The sequence below is a fragment of the Hemitrygon akajei genome, chromosome 1 (genome assembly GCF_048418815.1).
Source record: "Hemitrygon akajei chromosome 1, sHemAka1.3, whole genome shotgun sequence".
In the NCBI taxonomy this organism is placed as follows: Eukaryota; Metazoa; Chordata; class Chondrichthyes; order Myliobatiformes; family Dasyatidae; genus Hemitrygon; species Hemitrygon akajei.
In genome coordinates, this window is record NC_133124.1 from 73,138,765 (window position 1) to 73,159,153 (window position 20,389).

A 20,389-nucleotide genomic window follows, 5' to 3' on the forward strand; every position below is an offset into this window, starting at 1 on the left:
GGGACTAGCTTCGATGGGGTATCTTGGTTAGCATGGAACAGCTGGGCCAAAGGGCCTGTTTTCATGTTGTATGATTCTATGACTTTATGAATTACTTTTATACAGAAACACCATTTACCTCAGATTGAAACATCATTGCAAAGCATCAAAGATGAGAGCCAAGATCTTTGCAGGGTTTTTCCAGGAACTGGCCAGGCTTAACTCCACATTGGTAATGGACCTGGGGAAGCTGGAGATAAGCAATCCATATGTCCTGCAGTGGACCTTGCCATGTCCAGTGAAGGTGCTGTAAGGGGAGGAAGTTCCAAGATTGAGACCCACTGATGGGGTAATGTGTGACTTGGAAGGGAGCCTGCAGGGGTGGTGCCCCCATGTCCCTACAGTTCTGACAGTGGCTCGAGAGGTGCTGTCGCGTTAGCCTATGCAAGTAACTGCAGTGCATTTTGTAGATGGAACAACTACAGAGAGCATGCACCAGTGGTTGGATATGAACGGTTAATGGTAATTTGGGAAACTTTGGATCTACACTCTACCCAGGTGAGTGGAGGGTGCGCTATCATATTGATTCTTGTTTTGTTGGGATGGAAAAGATTTGGTTACCACACACTACAGGATGCCCAGTCTCTGACCAAACTTATAGCAATGGTATTTACAGTATATTCTCATGAACAGAAGAACTCACTTCTTAGCAGAAAATTAATCAGAATAAGGTTTAAAATCACTGGCATATGCTGTGAAGTTTGTTGTCCTGCAGTAGTAGTACCTTGCAACACAATGTTAAAAAAACTATAAATTATAATTAAGAAATAGATTTTAAAAATAAATTAAATAAGTGCAAAACAGAGAGAGAAAAATATTGAGGTAGTGTACATGTGTTTATGCCCATTTAGAAATCTGATGGTGAGAAGAAGCTGCTCCCCTAAAGCACTGAGACTTGTGTGCCTCTTTCCTGAGAAGCGGGCATGGCCTGGGTGCTGGGGTTCCTTAGTGATGGATGTCATCTTTTTGAGGCATTGCATTTTCAAGATGACTTTTTAAGAGCAAACAGATTGCAAGGGACATAATTGGTCCTCTGGAAGACCAGAATGGTAATCCGTGTGTGAAGCCAAAACAGATGAGGGAGATCTTAAATGAATCCTTTGCATCTGTATTCACTCAGAAGTTGGATACAGTCTATAAAAGTGAGGCAAAGTGGTATCAACTTCATAGACCCTGTACAGATTACAGAGGAGGAGGTGTTTACTACCCTGAGGCAAATCAGGGTGTTGTAAATCCCCCAGCCTGACAAGCTGTTCCCTTGGACCCTATGAGAGGCAAGAAACTGCTGGGGCCCTGGTAAATATATTTAAAACATCCTTAGTGACAGGAGACGTACAAGAGGATTAGAAAATAGCCAGTGTTGTACTGTTGTTTAAGAAAGGCTGTAAAAATAAACCAGGGAATTATAGGTCAGTGAGTCTGACATCAGTTGTGGGAAAGTTATTGGAAGGTTTTCAAAGGGATCAGATCTATAAGTGTTTAGATAGACATGCACTGATTAAGGATAGTCTGCATAGCTTTGTGCGTGGTAGGTCATGTCTGACAAATCTTACAGAGTTTTTCAAGGAAGTTACCAAGAAAGTGGATGAAGGCGAGGCAGTGGGTGTTGTCTATATGGACTTGAGTAAGGTTTTTGACAAGGTCCCACATAGGACGCTGGTCAAGAAGGTTCAGTCGCTCAGTATTCAGGATGAGGTAGTAAATTGGATTCGACATTGGCTGTGTGGGAGAAGCCAGAGAGTGGTAGTAGAGGGTTGCCTCTCTGACTGGAGGCCTGTGACAAGTGGAGTGCTGCAGCTGGGTCTGTTGTAGTTTGTCATCTATATCAATGATCTGGTTGATAATGTGTAACTGGATCAGCAAATTTGTGGATGACACCAAGATTGAGGGTGTAGTGGGCAGTGAGGAAGGCTATCGTGGCTTGCTGAGGGATCTGTGTCAGCTGGAAAAACAGCTTGAAAATGGCAGATGGAATTTAGTACAGACAAGTGTGAGGTTTTGCCCTTTGTAAGGGCCAGCCAAGGGTAGGTCTTACACAGTGAATGATAGGGCACTGAGGAATGCAGTAGAACAAAGGGATCTGGGAATACAGGTCCATAATTCGTTGAAAGTGGTGTCACAGGTAGATAGGGTCATAAAGAAAGCTTCTGGCACATTGGCCTTCATCAATCAATGTACTGAGTACAGGAGATGGGATGTTATGTTGAAGTTGTATAAGAGGTTGATGGGGCCTAATTTGGAGTATTGTTATGCTACATGAAAGATATAAACAAGGTTGAAAGAGTACAGAGAAAATTCACAAGGATGTTGCTGTCCGGAGGACCTGAGTTATAAGGAAAGATTGAATCAATTAGTACTGTTTTCTTTAGAACATAGAAGATTGGGAGGAGATTTGATGGATTTGTACAAAATTATGAGGGGTATAGATAGGGTAAGTGCAAGCAGGCTGCTTCCACTGAGGATGGGTGGAACTACAACCAGACGTCATGGGTTAAGAGTGAAAAGTGAGAAGTTTAAGGGGAACATGAGGGGTAACTTCTTCACTCAGAGGGTTGTGAGAGTGAGGAAAGAAATGCCAGCACAAGTGGTGCATGCAAGCTTGATTTCAATGTTTGAGAGAAGTTCGGATAGGTACATGGACAGTAGGGACATAGAGGGATATGGTCTCAGTGCAGATCGATGGGAGTAGGCAGTGTAAATGGTTTTGGCATGGACTAGATGGGCTGAAGGGTCTGTTTCTGTGCTGTAATTCTCTATGACTCTATGTTCTTGATGCTGAGGATTCTAGTGCCTATGATGGAAGTGGCTAAGTTCACAACCTTCTGCAGCTTTTTCCGATCCTGTCCAGTGGCCCCTCCGTATCAGATGATGATGCAACCAGTTAGAATACTCTCCATGGTATATCTGTAGAAATTTGCGAACATCTTTGGTGTTGTAGCAATTTTCCTCAACCCCTTAATGAAATATAGCCACTGTCGTGCCTACTTTGTAAGTGCATCAGCATGTTGGGGTCAGGATGGATCTTCAGAGATGTTGACTCCTAGGAACTTGAAACTGCTCACATTTTCCATGGCTGATCTCTTTTGAGGACTTCAGTGTGTTCCTTTGTATTCCCTTTCCTGAAGTCCCCAATCAACTCCTTGGTCTTAGTGACGTTTAGTGCAAGGTGATTGTTACAACACCACTCAACCAATTAATCTATCTCAAATCCACCTCATCACCATCTAAAAGTCTACCAGCAAGAGCTGTGTCATCATCATACTTATAAATAGCATTTGAGATGTGCCTAGCCACACAGTCGTGGGTGTAGAGTGAGCAGAGCAGTGGGCTAAGCATGGTCCTTGAGGTTCACCCTTGTTGATTGTCACCAAGGAGAAGATGTTATTTCTGACCCATAGAGACTGTGGTCTCACTGTGAGGAAGTCAAAAATGCAGTTGCAGAGGGAGGTACAGACACCCAGGTTTTGGAGCTTGTTGATTAGAACTAAGGGTATGATGATATTGAACATTTACCTTTTCAATGCTCCATTCTAGGATTTAGAAGAATGGGAGGACATCTTATAGAAGCATATAAAATTATAAAAGCATTAGATAAGATAGAGGCAGAAAAGTTGTTTCCACTGGTGAATGAGATTGGAACTAGAGGTCATAGCCTCAAGATTCGAGAGAGTAGACATAGGATGAGATCAGGGGAAAATGCTTTTCTGAGATAATAGTGAATCTGTGAAATTCTCTGACCAGGGAAACCATAGAAGCCATCTCATTAAATACATTTAAGTCACAGTTAGATTGCTGCATCGTAGGAGAATTAAGAGTTCTAGGGAAAAGGTATTTAGATGGAACTGAGTCCATAGCTGGGTCAGCCATGATTTTATTGAATGGCAGAGAAGGCTCAACAGATGCTCCGGTTTCCTTCCACATCCAAAAGACATGTGGGTAGGTGGGTTAGCTAGCTGCTTTAAATTGCCCCTAGCGTACAGGCGAGCGGTTGAATCTGTGGAAGCTGATGGAAACGTAGGAGAATAAAACTAAATTAATTCAGGATTAGTATAAGCTTGTTGTTGCTGGTCATACACTATATATTACTTGAGATTCATTTTCTTGCGGGCATTTACAGGAATAAAGAAATAAAATAGAATTTTATGAAAAGCTATGCATAAACAGACACAAACTGATAAACAACCAATGTGCACAAGAAGACAAACTGTGCAAATAAATATAATACTGTACTGAGAACCCGAGTTGTATAGAGCCCTTGAATGTGAGAGTGTGAGTCTGTAGGTTGTGGAATCAGTTCAGAGTACTGGTGAATGAAGTTACCCATGCCACTTCAGAAACCTGGTGGTTGTAGGGTAATAACTGTTCCTGAACCTAGTGGTGTAGGACCTAATGCTTCTGTACCTCTTGTCTAATGGTAGCAGCAAGAAGAGATTATGGCCTGGACGGTGGGGGCTTTGATGATGGATGCTGCTTTCTTGTGCCAGTGCTCCATTTAAATGTGCTAAATGGTGAGGAGGACTTTGCCTGTATTGAACTGGGCTGTATCCACCACCGTCTGTAGCCTTTTTCATTCCTGGGCATCAGCGTTTCCATATGACGCAATCATTTAGGAAACTTCACACTGTGCAGCTATAGAAGTTTATTCACGTTTTTAGTGACATGTCAAATCTATGTAAACTTTGAAGAAGTAGAGGCACTGTCATGCCTTTTTTGTGTACTGACCCCAGGACAGAACTTCTGATATGTTTTAGTGCCAAGGAATTTAAAGCCTCTGACCCTCTCCACCTAGATTCATAGTGTCTTTTTGATTTTTGTTTTAGTTTCAGTGACCTACACGATGTGAAATTCTGTTGGTTTGCAGCAGCACTACAGTGCAAAGACATAAAGTTGCTATGCATTACAAAATAACTAGTGCAAAAACAAAAGGAATAACGAGGTAGTGTTCATGGGTTCATGAACTGTTCAGAAATCTGGCAGCGGAGGGAATGAAGCTTTATTGCTCAGGAGGGGAATGGCACAGAAAATCGCCTTTCTAAAACCAAATCTGGCTGAGGATTGCAGTCCTCCTTCCCTGAATATGTACTTTGTTATGAGAGCAGCGATGAACGAATCCTATTTCCATTAAACAAACTTCATACAGCAAAGGCAGGTAGAGGCATGGAAAGAAGAGACAGCCCAATAGATAGACAGACAGCTAGATAGATAGATGGATAGAGATCTACCTTTATATGGTCTCGGACTGCGAGTTTCCCCTTCCATCCCACGCGGTAGAACCAATCCTGGCCTCTCCCCTCCTAAAGTTGGCACAGATAGAATTAGTGTCATAGAGGGTTAGAGTCATAGAGGCCAGCCGATCCACGACATCCACACTGACCAGTGGGCACCCATCCATACTAATCTCATCCTCCAGCACTTGGCCTGTAGGCCTCTGTGTCTTGGTGATTCATTAGTAATTATTGTAAATCCTTACAAATTTCTACGGATGTATGGTGGAGATCATGCTGACTGGTTGCATCACTGCCTGGTATGGAGGCTCCAATGCACAAAATTGCAAGAGACTGCAGAGGATTGTATCTCATTATTCCTTTTCACGCACGATTTTCTTTAGTAATTTACAGTAATTTTATGCCATTGCACTGTACTGCTGCCGCAAAAAAACACATTTCACGACATGTAAGCAATGATAATAAATCTGATTCAAAGTGCTTGTCTAGATACATTTCTAATGCGGTCAGTGACTCTGCTTCCATCACTCTCTCCAGCTCTGTGCTCCAGATACTCACCACTCACTGGGTGGAGATGCTCTTCCCCCTCATGCTAAATCTATGTTGTTTAGTTTTATTCACCTCTGATATGGGGAGAGGTTTTCTATAGTCTACCCTATCCATACCTTCATGATTTCCCTTCTTAACCTCAGTAATTTCCCCTCTTAACCTCCTCTGCTCCAGGGTGAACAGAGGCAACCTCGCCAGTCTCCATCCCAGGCAACGTCCTGGTGAATCTCCTCTGTACCCTCTCCAGCAATGTCAGATGCTAGTCCAGAGGGGTGATCTGAGCTGCACACAGTACTCCGACCGATGGCTGACAGAGATATTACTTGAAGATTTATAGGTGGCACTTCACTTTTGTGGCCTCAAAGCTCCCTGGACTGCTTCCTGCGTCTACACATAACCCTTCCCAGTTAAAAACAATAGATTATATATAATTATAATCATTAAACCAAGTTGAAGTTAGTAGTAAGATAAAAACAAATGAGAAACTTGGGCAACACATGACAATGGATAATAGGACAAAAATTATAATTGGAACTGGATAAAAGGTAATTACATTAACCCTAACACTGCAATTATATATTTATCAAACTTTATGGTTGTTAACAAGGACTCAAGAATTAGAGTAAACACATGGTGAGACATAAGGTTTAAGGGGAGGTAATACTGGATGAGAATCCAGTTAGGAAGAGTTCTGAACTGCCGGAACACCACTATTGGAAGAGTTCAGTGGTGGACAATGCCCGGGGTTGGTTGATATCATTGGCTGGACAATTGGAGACACTATTCAAGTCAATAACTTTTTATTAGAATAGGTAATATGTGACCTCTTGTTCCCCTCTCCAGAGCTGTAGCAGGACCCTCTGAACACTTTGTCTTTCATTTAAAAATTCCAAAGTCCGTAATATTTTCCCTCTGTTCTTTTCTGTCTCTCTCAGATCTGGAGAAATGGTGGAGACGCTATTTCTCAGGCACTGTGGCACTTACAGCTCGCCATTTCAAGAAGCAATGAAATCAGAAGAAAAGCAATGGTGGAATAGTGATCTTCTTTCCATCTCACCCTTTCCAAAAACACTTGCTTTTGAATGTTAATGGACCAATGTGACGACGGAGACACACACCACATATAGTCTGTTATCAACTATTCTCTCTTTTTCAGGGAAAGAGAATTTTAAGTTCCCACTTTAAACCTATGTCCTATAGTTTTGGACTCCATTACCCTGGGAAAAGGACTGTGATCACACACCTTATCTCAAGATTTTATAAACCCCTTTAAGGTCATCCCTCAGCCTCCCGTCACTTCAGGGAAAACAGTCCCAGCCCCTCAACCTTCTCCTTATAACTGAAGCTCCCCCCACCCCGCCCCCCGGTAACATCCTTGTGGATGTTTCCTTCACCCTTCCCAGGTTTCTACAGCTGAGTGACCAGACCTGCACACGATACTTGAAGAGTGGTCTCACCAATGTCTTGGTGAAGTGCAGGGAGTAAGTTCCGGAGCTTGGGGCTTGGCTGTCCCGAGGCAAACAGATAGGAATCTGAGTGAGCAAGAGGGGGATCTAGGACAGCTATTCTCTGGAACTTGCAGAGGTAGAGAGGTTCAAACTCAATACTGAGACAATGTTTGAATTATCCAGTATCTCTCCTTATAACTCTAGACCTTGATCCATGTAAATGCCTAGCGTTTGATATTGAGGATCCCCTTCATTTGCCATGCCTGCCCTGACCCTTTGAAACCAATCTCAAACTAATCTCACTTCCTGCAGTCCCAGAAATTTTCCCCTTCATTGCTTTCCCCAATGGAAGTTCCACTGAATCTGCTTTGAGTGCTGTTGAGGAAGACCAGCCCTGGTCACAACAAAGCCAGCTGCTCCCACATCCAACTTTCATTCTTCCTTTCAGAAGTGACAGTGAGGTGTTCTAAAGATTAGCTATACTTGTCACATGTACAATTGACAATGTGTCATTTGTTTCAATGACCAAAGATTCCAGGATGTGTTGGGAGCTGCTTGCAAGTGTCACCATGCTTCTGGCACCAATATAACATGGCCACAGCAACCTAACCCTTACACTTTTGGAATCTGGGAGGAAACTGGAGCATCTGGAGGAAACCCATGAAATCACAGGGAGAACATACAAACCGCTTACAGACAGCAGGGGAATCGAACCAGGGTCACTCATACTGTAATAGCATTAGACTGACTGTGCCACCCTAATTCTATAAGACACAAGGGAGCAAGGAATAGTAACAGGACTAGGCCACTCAGCCCCTCAATTGTATCTGGCCACTCAATCTTACAGGGTTGCAGCTGATTTTTGACCTCATCCAATTCCCAGGGTCCACAGTAATCCAGTGCCCAAAAGCCTAACAAAACTTCCACAGCCAAGCATCTGAGTGAAGAAATTTCTGTACCTCTCACCCATTAATGACCAATCTCATACCCCTTACACTGTGCCAAGTCTTAAAGGAAACAGTCTATCTGTCTCACCCTGTCAAACAAATATAATTTTACACAGTAAACTCTGACCCTTCTGAACTTTGGAGAAAATAAGGCTGTGTTGTTAAGAAGCAGATCCATTTCCTTACAAATGGTATTGTAAACTGAAGGACGGACCTGGAATTTTTAATACTTCTCACTGCCCTTCACTTTCCAACATACCGGTGCAATATAGGAAACACAGGAGTTAGAGCAAGTAGAGCAAGTTTCCAAACTCAACAATGTGCATCTATTTACGTGCCAAGTCTACTCCAGCAATGGCCCCTCTGTCCATCAGAGAAACCAGCCTCTCCTCAGTGAACTCTATCTACACTTTTCACTGGCTCAGTAAAGCAGTCAGCATTATCAAAGACCCTAAAGACCCTACCAACTCTTCTTCACCATTCTCTCGTTCCCTTCCTTCTTCGGGCAGGAAGTACAAAAGCCTGAAAGCATATACCACCAAGCTCAAGGACAGCTTCTATCCTGCTGTAATAAGACTACTGAGTAGTTTCCTAGTATGATAAGCTAGAATCTTGACCTCACGATCTACATCATTATGACCTTGCACCTTATTGTCTGCCTGCACTGCACTTTCTCTGTAGCTGTAACACTTTATTCTGTATTTCCTTGTAATATCTCAAAAGTACTGAGGTTTTGAGCTGATCTGTATGGACAGCTTGTCAAGCGAAGGGTTTCCCTGTTTCTTGGTACATGAGACAATAATAAGCCAATAGCAGTATGCAAACACAAAGTCTGTATAGACAGGGGGAACAGAACCACCACCACCTGAGGCTCGCTCCTAGCTACTCAACATGCTGGCATGGAAATTCATCACCAGCCTTCATCTCTTTCCTCCTAACAGCACTGTGGGAGCACCCTCACCAGAGGGACTGCAGTGGTCCAAGACAAAGATCACTCATACCCCTCCCCCTCACATTTCTCAACAGCAGTAATAAATGCTGGCCTGGTCAGCAATGCACAGATCTGAAAGAAGGAATAATTACAAGAAAAATCTGGGCTTTGCTGATGGTGGATCAGGGAGAGATAAATGACAGACAGAATATCGAGAAATTCCATCAGCTCTTAACAGAGACCTTAACCAAAAGTGTGTAGCAGTTCCTCTCTACTAGCCCCACTCACTTTGTGCGATACTCCCTCAGTACTGCCCCACCCACAGTGTGATACTCCCTCAGTACTGCCCCTCCTACAGTGAGAAGCTCCCTCAGTACTGCCCCTCCTACAGTGTGACACTCTTCAGTACTGCCTCTCCCACAATGTGACACTCACTGAATACCACCCCTCCCACAGTGTGACACTCCCTCAGCACTGCCCCTCCTACAGTGTGACCCTCCCTCAGTACTGCCCCATCCACAGTGAGAAGCTCCCTCAATACTACCCTTCCCACAGTTTGAATCTCTTCAGTACTGTCCCTCCCACAGTTTGACACTCCCTCAGTACTGTTCCTCCCACAGTGTGACCCTCCCTCAGTACTGTCCCTCCCACAGTGTAACACTCACTCAATACTACCCCTCCCACAGTTTGAATCTCTTTAGTACTGTCCCTCCCACAGTGTAACACTCACTCAGTACTGCCCCTCCCACAGTGTGACCCTCTCTGTACTGCCCCTCCCACAGTGTGACACTCCCTCAGTACTGCCCCTCCCACAGTGTAACACTCACTCAGTACTGCCCTTCCCACAGTGTGACACTCACTCAGTACTGTCCATCCCACAGTGTGACACTCCCTAGGTACTGCCCCTCCCACAGTTTGACACTCACTCAGTACTGCCCTTCCCACAGTGTGACACTCCCTCAGTACTGCCCCTCCCACAGTTTGACACTCACTCAGTACTGTCCTTCCCACAGTGTGACACTCCCACAGTGTGACACTCCCTCATTACTGCCCCTCCCACGGTGTGACACTCCCTCAGTACTGCCCCTCCCACAGTTTGACACTCACTCAGTACTGTCCCTCCCACAGTGTGACACTCCCTCAGTACTGCCCCTCCCACGGTGTGACACTCACTCAGTACTGCCCCTCCCACAGTGTGACCCTCCCTCAGTACTGCCCCTCCCACGGTGTGACACTCACTCAGTACTGTCCTTCCCACAGTGTGACCCTCCCTCAGTACTGCCCTTGAATATAATTTGAGACCTTTCAGCTCTAATGTATGAATTGAAACCACAATGGCCTGGAATGGAAAACACTGAGCCACAATGCAACCACTTCCCCAAAATAAATCAGTCATCCTGAGTTTCCATTGAATTACATGCTTGGCTAATTTTCTAAAGAGTTTAGAGAATTCTGGTTAATTATTCTGAAATATGAACCAGACTATATCATCTCACACTGCACAGCAGATCTATTTCAGACATCACAGGGACATCCTCACCCTCCAGCAACACAGAAGGAAGAGATTACGTTTATTGGCCACATGGATTCCCTCCACCCTCATGTCTACCATGAGTGACCCAAACTGTGGTTCAAAAAATTCACAGAGAAAGCAAAATGCTACACCTATAGGTCAGGCAGCATCTATGGTGAGAGAAACAGGGTTAATACTTCAGGACCAAGTCCTTTCATCAGAAGAGGAGGGATCTATTTATTAATGTACTGAGCATAGGGGAGCAGTAGGAGGATGAGGGCACAGGGGGAAGAGTCATGAGGGAGTGGAGAGGGGTAGACATTAAATGGTGAAAGAGATGTCGGTCTTTGTGACAGAGGGTGAGACTGGAACCAGTGGAGAAATGGGGTAATGAGATAGAACAACACCAAACAGCAGTAACAGCTGATGGGACCGCTCTCATTTGTCCCCGTTCTGACAGGAGATCAGCGGCCCGACTAATTATGTCAGTTTCTCTCCACAGATGCTGACTGACATGCTGAGTGTTTCCAACACTCACCTTTATTAAGTTAAGTTAATGATCGCTTTGAACACTTGACATGGACGTTGTGCAGTTCTCTGTTGCACAGGTCGACTTCGGGATAAGTCAGCTGACCAATATTGCCAGTGTGGAAAAACCTATCTAAAGCCCCGCAGTGTTCAGGGACACTAAAGCGGGGGTTCAGCAGTGGGGTGGGGGGATGAGCTTGACCAGTTGTTCCAGTTTGCAGCCCCCCAGAGTGCAGCAAAGACATGCATACATATGTTAACATACAAACAGAAACCGAAAAATCACAGAGACATGTACACACACAGAGACCAGGACACTGGCATACACACACACACCGTAACACATACAGGCTTTTCACTTCACCTCAGTACATGTGACAATGATAAACCAATTACCATTTTGACACACACAAAGATATAAGCAAAATCATACACATACAAAAGCAAACAGAAGGGTATCATATACACAGAAGCTGGCATGCACACACAAAGACCTGAGCACATTTCCTCATATCGATGGACATCCTCACAGGCATGTGAACAAAAATGCATACAAGTACAGAGCATGCGCTGACACAGACACAAGCACAAGCGTGCACACACACACTCTCTCTCTCTCTCTCTCTCTCACATAATCGATGACTAGTGAAAAGTCACCCTTGCCCCTAGCTCTTTGTTGCGGAGTGCCACTGATTTCCAACAACTTTACACCCCAGGAAAGAAGATGGGGTGAACATGGTAGCTTTATCTCCAACCAGCAGTTCAAGAGTTTTAATAAGCAAGGCTCCGTATCGTCCAGACAGACCGCGCAATGTACTCTGCACGCACCGGGGCAAGAACCTTAAATCACTCACCCAACATATGATTGGCCACGTGAACCTGGATGTCCCACTCGCATTGAAAGATCATCTGACACTTGATGCATTGGTACGTCTTCTTCTTTAGTGAGGCAGGGAAGGGAGAAAAGAGGGGGGGAAACTGATGAGTAATTTGGGATAACATTCCTTAAAATCTAAAACAAAATACATTCAGTGAGGATATTACATTGAGAATTCATTTGGCCTCATGGTTGTAAGGAACAGCTCAGCTACTGTTGGATATTGTCCCACAGGCACTGATACCTAAGATGGATGATCAAGACAAAACTATCATGCTGTGCCTGGGATCTTGCTGTGCACATTTTGTTGTTACATTACAACACTGATGATTTACCTGGTTTTGCAGAGGCACATAGAAGGCAAACTATTTGGGACACCTCATAGCTTGGTGCTCTACCCAACATGACAGAAATTGCAGAGCTGTGAACACAGCAGAGTCCATCACACCAATCAGCTTTCCCTGCACTGTCTCCATCTATACTTCTCACTGCCTCAGGAAAGCAGCTAACCCATTCCAGTACCCCTTCCACCCTGGCCATTCCCTCTTCTCTTCTCCCATCAGGCAGAAGCTATTAAAGCTTGAGAATATGTACCATCAGGCTCAAGGATAGCTTCTATCCTGCTGTTAGCAGACTCTTCAACAGATCTCTTATATGATAAAAATGAGTTCATCGTCTCCCGATTTACCTCATCGTAGCCCTTGCACTTCACTCGTCTACCTGCACTACTCTTTCTCTGTAACTCTAAGATTCAATGTCAGCATGGACTTGATGGACTGAATAGCCTCCCGTGTAAGACAACTGGGCGGTACTTATGCCCACTGAGAAGGTGTGAAATGTTGACAAAACTGGCACCTATTTCCAACCTGAAGCCATCAGACAGTGCTCTAAGAAGGTTTGTGGAACACCTTTGAGGTTAGTTAGATATCCACCATGCTGGTCAGGTTTGAAGTCAGGTATAGCCCTGACTGAGTAAACACTGCATGTAAATGGAGCACTCCTGCTGTGGTTTAATCCTGAATGGGTCTTTCTTCAGGTGGAAATGTTTAGCCTTCCTGGGTCGGGAGAACACATATCGGTCCTCATTAAGGGATCAGCAGTGGAAAAGGTTTAAGTTCCTGGGGGTCAACACCTCGGAGGATCTAGCCCAGGTGCAATCACAAAGAAGGCATGCCAGTGTCTCTACTACATTAGGAATTTATGGAGATTTGGTATGTCACATAAGACTCCTGCAAATTTCTACAGATGTACTGAACATTCTGATTGTGGTTCATCACAACCTGGTCTGCAGGCTCCAATGTACAAGAGGGTACAAAGGGCTGTAAACTCAGCTAGCTCCATCATGGACACAACCCTTCCCAACACTGAGGGCACTTTCAAGAGATGGAGCCTTAAGAAGGCGGCATCCACCATTGAGAACCATCACCATCTGGGACATGCCCTTTTCTCATTACTACCATCAGGAAAGAGGCACAGGATCCTGAAGACCCACACTCAACTATTCACAAACAGCGTCTTCCCCCCCCTGCCATCAGAGTTCTGAATCACCCATGAATACTACTTCATTTTTACCTCCCTGGACTATTTATTAATTTTGTAATTTATAGTAATTTTATTTCATTACAAAAACAAAAAAATAATTCACATCATACAATTTAATGATTATAAACCAGGTTCTGATTCAGCTGATTTCCAGTGGATCCCTGGGACAACTTCCTTCCACATTGAGTGGATATGTTTGGGAGGTGCAGACAGGCTGGGTGAGGGAACATTTATCTTGGACAAGGTGAAAGAAGTCTGGAGCAGACAGACTGCCAGGATGTGAAGAAGGAGTGGGAATGAGGGTCTCTCCTGTTTAACCTCTGTATAACTCTGTCCCTCGAGTACCAGCAACATCCTTGTAATTCTCCTCTGCACTCTTTCCATCTTAATGACATTTTTCCCATAGTGGGATGACTAAAACTGAAAAGAATATTCCCAGTGTGGCCTCGTATGACTGCAACGTAAGATCCCAATTCCTGTACTCAATGCTCTGCCTGATGAAGGCCAGAAGCATTCTTCACCATCTGGTCTACCTGTTATGCCACTTCCAGGGAATCACGTACTTGCACTCCTACATCCCCTGCTGTTTCTTCATCACCTCTGTCACCTAAACTCTCTCCTCAACAGCAGCGTGTGGGCAACTTCACCAGGCCTGCAGGGGCTCACTCCCACCTAAGGGGTGGACAATAAATGCCAGCAAACACCCAGACACTAAAAAGTGAATAAATAAAGGCATGCTGCAGGAAAGCTCATTGATATTCTCAGCCACTCGTTTAAATATTTCCCACCACCTCAGGATTGTTAAAAATGTAATGTGTCACTCCAGTGTGGATTTACTCAAACACAGGAGCGAGACAACTTGTGTCCTTCCCTTCCTCACTTGACCAACCTGCTAGGATTTGGTACAGCCCAATGTATTCAGTGCACTCCAGGGGCAAGTCAAACAGCAAGACATTTAAAGCACGACCCACCTGTGTAAACAGCAACCTGTCCCAGTGCCAGGAATCTCCTTACGGGCCACAGAGCCCTTTTTGTTTTGCTCACACAACCTTTATTTAATCAGCTCTCTGGTAAACGTTTTACCAACAACTTGATCTGGCAAGCCCAACAAAATTTTAAATAAAAGATTCCATTTCACCTTTCCCTTCCCTCTGCTCGTAATGTACAAAATCCCAAGCCTTGGTCAAAAACAGTGGCTTCTCTGGAGAAGGAAGGAGGTGCTAAACCACTCAAGAGGATGTAAGGAGACTTTTATTTTATCTTAATTCAAGAGATGTGGCCTTCATAAGCTGAGCCAGTTGTCCATCCCCAGTTGTCAAGGAGAAGGCCATGGCAAACTGCCTCACACCATAAGGCCTTAAGATATAGAATTAGGCCATACAGCACCCTGAATCTACTCATCCATTTGATCACATATTTTAACCTAATTCTCTCTCCTTCTCCCCATCATCCTTAATGCCCCCTACCAATAAAGAGCCTATCGATTTCTGCCTTAAATACACCAAACAACTTGACCTCCACGGTCCTCTGCAGCAACAAATTGCACAGATTCACGATCACCTGGTAGAAAAAAAAGTTCATTTGTTGTCCTTTTATTTTGAGATTGTGTCTGTGCTGTATTTCTGAATGTGCCTACCATGGGGAACCTTGTCAAATCCAGATACATCACATCCACTATTCTACCTTCATTTGGCCCATCAAATCTGCTCTGTCAGTCAATTGTGACTTTTGTTCAGCCACATTCTCTTGCTATCTTCCCGTAACCCTTTTACCAATCAAAAACCTATAAATCTCTGTCTTAAATACACCCAGTGACTATGCTTCTGCAACTGCCTGTAGCTACAAATTCCATAGATTCACCATTCTATCTCAAGAAATTCCTCCTCATCTCAGTTCCAAAGGGATGCCCTTTTCTTCTGAGACTGTGCCCTCAGATCCTAGACTCTCCGACTGATGGAAACCTTCTCTCCATGTCCCCTCAGTTCAGGGCTTCTTGAACTGCTGTAGTCCTTAATGTGCGGGTGAAAGCTTAATGCTGAGTGGAATTTCAGGAGTGAATCCGTGAGCTTTCTGCATCACTCAATCTTTTCCCTCAGTACCACTGGTACACCCTCCAAAAATATATCGACCTTGGCATTGAATACTTTCAGTGACTGACCCTGCACATCCCTCTGGGATACAGAATGCCAGCACATTCTCCAATCTCTGGGAGCAAAAATATCACCTGCCCCCTTAATCCCAAAAACTGCAACCACCTCCCCTTCCCCACTGACCTGCAGCATGAAACACCACTACCAGGGGAAGTCATTCCCCCATTAATCCCATCGGAATTCTGTATCTGGAGCTCACTCCCACAGGGAGAGGTGGGAATGTTGGGCTAACTCTCGTAGGGACATGTTGAGGCAAGCAGCATAGAAATTAGGAAAACTAGCATAGAACTGAAGGTTTGAATGGTTAACTCTGTGATTTAGACAGAGTGTGTGTGTGTGTGTGTGTGTGTGTGTGTGTGTGTGTGTGTGTGTGTGTGTGTGTGTGTGTGTGTGTGTGTGTGTGTGTGTGTGTGTGTGTGTGTGTGTGTGCGCGCACGAGAGAGAGAGAGATCATGAGTGTGTGTCTGACACGCCTGCATTTGAGTGTTCACAAGTATCTGCTGATGAGTGTGAAGTTGGAGTGGACTAGCACAGCTGCAGATAAACGTGGAGTGAATCCCCAGCCCGTGCCTCTAGAAACAGCAGCAGGAAGAGAGTGAGCAAGCAAGCGCTCGGCTGCTGCACTGACAGGCAGTCCAGGGACTCGAACTCTCCACCATCTGGCCCGGAGGCTGCAGAGGCAGTGCCTGCACTTCTGGACAGCCCCAGATGATACATTTCTAATGAAGATGTTGTCCAGTTTCATTACCAATTCAAATCAATCCTTCCTTCAGACCAATTAGTAAATCAAGTGGCTCTCCTTCGATGACAAATACACCAGGGCCACGGATGACTGACTGCTTCAGCCTTGTGGCTACACGCATAGAGATGACAGCAAAGCCCTGTATGTGTGGGAAGAAACCTCTGTCTCCCTTTAAAGAGATACTGCCAGCACTCGAGAGCCTGAATCATTGGGAGAGATAGGGCAGGCTAGGAAATGAGAATGTAAGAACATTGGACAGGCCATTCAGCCCACAATGTTGTGCTGACCTTGATTCCAATTTACAGTAAATGTCCCTTTCCTTCGTACTATCAACATCCCTCCATTCTCTTCATCATCACATCTATGTGAAAGCTTCTTAAACTCCACCACACTGCCTGTTTGCCCCACTATCCCTGGTAATAGATTGGTATGGCAACTGCTTCAGCATGTGACTGCCAGATACTGTAGAGCTGTGAACACGGTACCTATCTACACTTCACACTACCTTGGTAAAGCAGCCAGCACATCAAAGATCCCACACACCCTGTACCTTCTCCCTTTTGTCCTCTTCCATTGGGCAAGTGATACAAGTGCCCGATTACTTGCACTAACAGCCTCAAGGACAGTTTCTATTCCACCGCTATAAGACTATCAAATAGTTTCCTGGTAAGATAAATTAGATTCTTAATCTTGCAATGATCTCGTCATGATCTTGTTGTTTACCTGCACTGCATTTTCTCTCTGGCTGCTACATTTTATTTTATTCTGCATTGTTATGGCTTTACCTTGTTCCACCTCAGTGCACTGAGTGAGGACTTGATCCGTGTGAACAGTTTGCAAGACAAAATGTTCACTGTCTCAGTACACATGACAATAATAAACTAATACCAATCTCATATTCTGCATTAGAACTATACCATTCTATAGATTTAAGAGTCTGTCTAACATCGTGACTACATCTGATTCCACCACCTCCTCTGCCAATTTCAAATATCAACCATTGAGGTGTAGAAAACATACACCTCAGATTCCCTTTAAAACCCCTTCCTCTCACCTTAAACCTTGGTTCCATTTTGATACTCCTATTGTGGGAAAAAGATTCTGGCCACCCATACCTCTCAGTCTTATGCAGAGTGAGCATAGAAGCAGGCCCTTTGGCCCAACTCGTCCTGTTAACCAAGTTGCCCAGAAAGGTTGCCCCATTTGTTCATATTTGACCTTTGTCACTGTAAAGTTCCCTTGAGTTGTCGTCAACTCATGGCAATCCTATCGATAGTTGCCCCTAAATGAGTTTTGATCCTCGCAAAGGGGGCTCTTTGCAGATAACGTTGCATGTATAGCTGTTTTTATTGTGTCCATCCTCCTGATTGGTGGCCTTCCTTTTTTATTCCTCTAAATATTTCTTGTCCATGTATCTGTCCAAATATCCTTAAACTGTTATTAATGGACTTGCCCAGGTCACCTCTGGCACCTAATTCCATATAGCCACCACCGGCAGGTTCCTATTAAACCTCTCCCTCTCATTTTAAACATGGGAAGAGTATTGGCAGGTAGAGTTTAGTCAAGGTAAGAGTGAAGTATAGTTCGGTAGGTCAAATGTAAGGGTCAAGTACAGAGTTAATGGCAGGAACCTCTAACAGCACTGACATCCAGGGGAATCTTGGGATTCAAATCCATAGCTCTTTGAAAGTGACCATCAAAAAGATAGGGTGGTAAAGAAAGCATATGGCATGATCATCGTCACTGGTTGGGGCATTGAGTTGAGACAGGAAGTCATATTTCAGCTGCATAAAGCTTAGGTCAGGCCACACTTGGAGCGCTGTGAGCTGTTCTGGTCGCCTCACTACAGGAGGGATGTGGAGGCTCCGGAGAGGGTGCAGAAAAGGTTCACCAGGATACAGGGTATGAGCTAATTCAATTATGTGTAGAAACAACTTGCTCAGCATCTTACAATGAGAAAAATAAAACATTCAAAAGCCTCCACAGGGGAGCCACTGAATAAATCGAACCGGCATTGAAGCATAGATGAGGAAGTGACAGGGGAGGAGAGAGAGGCTTAGAAAGTGAGTGAAGGTACCTCCAGGTGTGGGGGCTGCAGGCACAGTGATTACATTTGAAACACCACAGGAGTATAAAATAGGAGGAGGTGAGAGCTTATGGGGATGTTGACCTGGAAGAGGTAATGGAGGGAGAGAGGGCTTCTGAGCATGGAGCCATCAAAGCACAACGCATTGTAAGGTTTGATGAGTTGTCGAGTGGGAGCCGAGATCAGCTGGAATAGACAGGGGAGGAATGAATTTCAAAAGGGTTATTTGCAAACGGGATGGTGAGATATTCCTAATGGGGAATATGAGCTCCTAGCACTGGTTAGAGATCTGATAGAGCCACACAGTATAGAAGAAGACCCTTTGGCCTATTGGGTCCATGCCAAACTTCATCCACCCATTTACACTAATCTTACACCAATCCTATTTCATTTTCCCCACATTCCCGTCAACTGCCACCAGATTCTACCGCTTACCCACACCCTGGGAGCAACTTAAAAAGGAAGGACGTCTTTGGGAATTCGGAAGGTCTGCCCTTCCCATAGTCCGATACTCCCTCAGTACTGCCCTTCCCACAGTGTGACCCTCCCTCAGTACTGCCCCTCCCACAGTGTGACACTCCCTCAGTACTGTCCCTCCCACAGTGTGACCCTCCGTCAGTACTGTCCCTCCCACAGTGTGACCATCCCTCAGTACTGTCCTTCCCACAGTGTGACCCTCCCTCAGTACTGCCCCTCCCACAGTGTGACTCTCCCTCAATACTGTCCATCCCACAGTGTGACACTCACTCAGTACTGTCCTTCCCACAGTGTGACCCTCCGTCAGTACTGCCCTTCCCACAGTGTGACTCTCCCTCAATACTGCCCTTCCCACAGTGTGACACTCCGTCAGTATTGTCCTTCCCACAGTGTGACCCTCCGTCAGTACTGTCCATCCCACAGTGTGACTCTCCCTCAGTACTGTCCATCCCACAGTGTGACCCTCCGTCAGTACTGTCCATCCCACAGTATGACCCTCCGTCAGTACTGTCCTTCCCACAGTGTGACCCTCCGTCAGTACTGCCCTTCCCACAGTGTGACCTTCCCTCAGTACTGTCCTTCCCACAGTGTGACTCTCCCTCAGTACTGTCCTTCCCACAGTGTGACCCTCCGTCAGTACTGTCCTTCCCACAGTGTGACCCTCCGTCAGTACTGCCCTTCCCACAGTGTGACCTTCCCTCAGTACTGTCCTTCCCACAGTGTGACTCTCCCTCAGTACTGTCCTTCCCACAGTGTGACCCTCCGTCAGTACTGTCCTTCCCACAGTGTGACCCTCCCTCAGTACTGTCCTTCCCACAGTGTGACCCTCCGTCAGTACTGTCCTTCCCACAGTGTGACCCTCCCCCAGTACTGCCCCTCCCACAGTGTGACCCTCCGTCAGTACTGTCCATCCCACAGTGTGACCCTCCGTCAGTACTGTCCTTCCCACAGTGTGACACTCCGTCAGTACAACCCTTCCCACAGTGTGACCCTCCCTCAGTACTGTCCATCCCACAGTGTGACCCTCCGTCAGTACTGCCCCTCCCACAGTGTGACCCTCCGTCAGTACTGCCCTTCCCACAGTGTGACCCTCCCTCAGTACTGTCCATCCCACAGTGTGACCCTCCCTCAGTACTGCCCTTCCCACAGTGTGACCCTCCCTCAGTACTGTCCATCCCACAGTGTGACCCTCACTCAGTACTGTCCTTCCCACAGTGTGACCCTCCCTCAGTACTGTCCTTCCCACAGTGTGACCCTCCCTCAGTACTGCCCCTCCCACAGTGTGACTCTCCCCCAGTACTGTCCTTCCCATAGTGTGACCCTCCGTCAGTACTC

The 20,389-nt window shown here is 45.4% G+C and overlaps 1 protein-coding gene across 10 annotated transcripts in view; it reads right to left on the bottom strand.

Moving 5' to 3' along the window:
* Window positions 1–20,389, bottom strand: part of znf521 (zinc finger protein 521) — a 464,427-nt gene that overhangs the window by 222,304 nt on the left and 221,734 nt on the right. For 7 of the 10 annotated variants that reach the window (XR_012098951.1, XM_073045672.1, XM_073045635.1 and 4 more), the window contains 2 exons: window positions 12,035–12,119; window positions 5,262–5,333 (listed from right to left, as the gene is read on the bottom strand). Coding sequence is in view for 9 of the 10 variants with exons in the window: in XM_073045672.1 (XP_072901773.1) it covers window positions 5,262–5,333; window positions 12,035–12,119 (157 nt within the window). In the remaining variant the exon portion in view is untranslated. The remainder of the gene's footprint in view (window positions 1–5,261; window positions 5,334–12,034; window positions 12,120–20,389) is intronic. The other 3 variants (XM_073045627.1, XM_073045654.1, XM_073045645.1) reach the window with 3 other exon arrangements.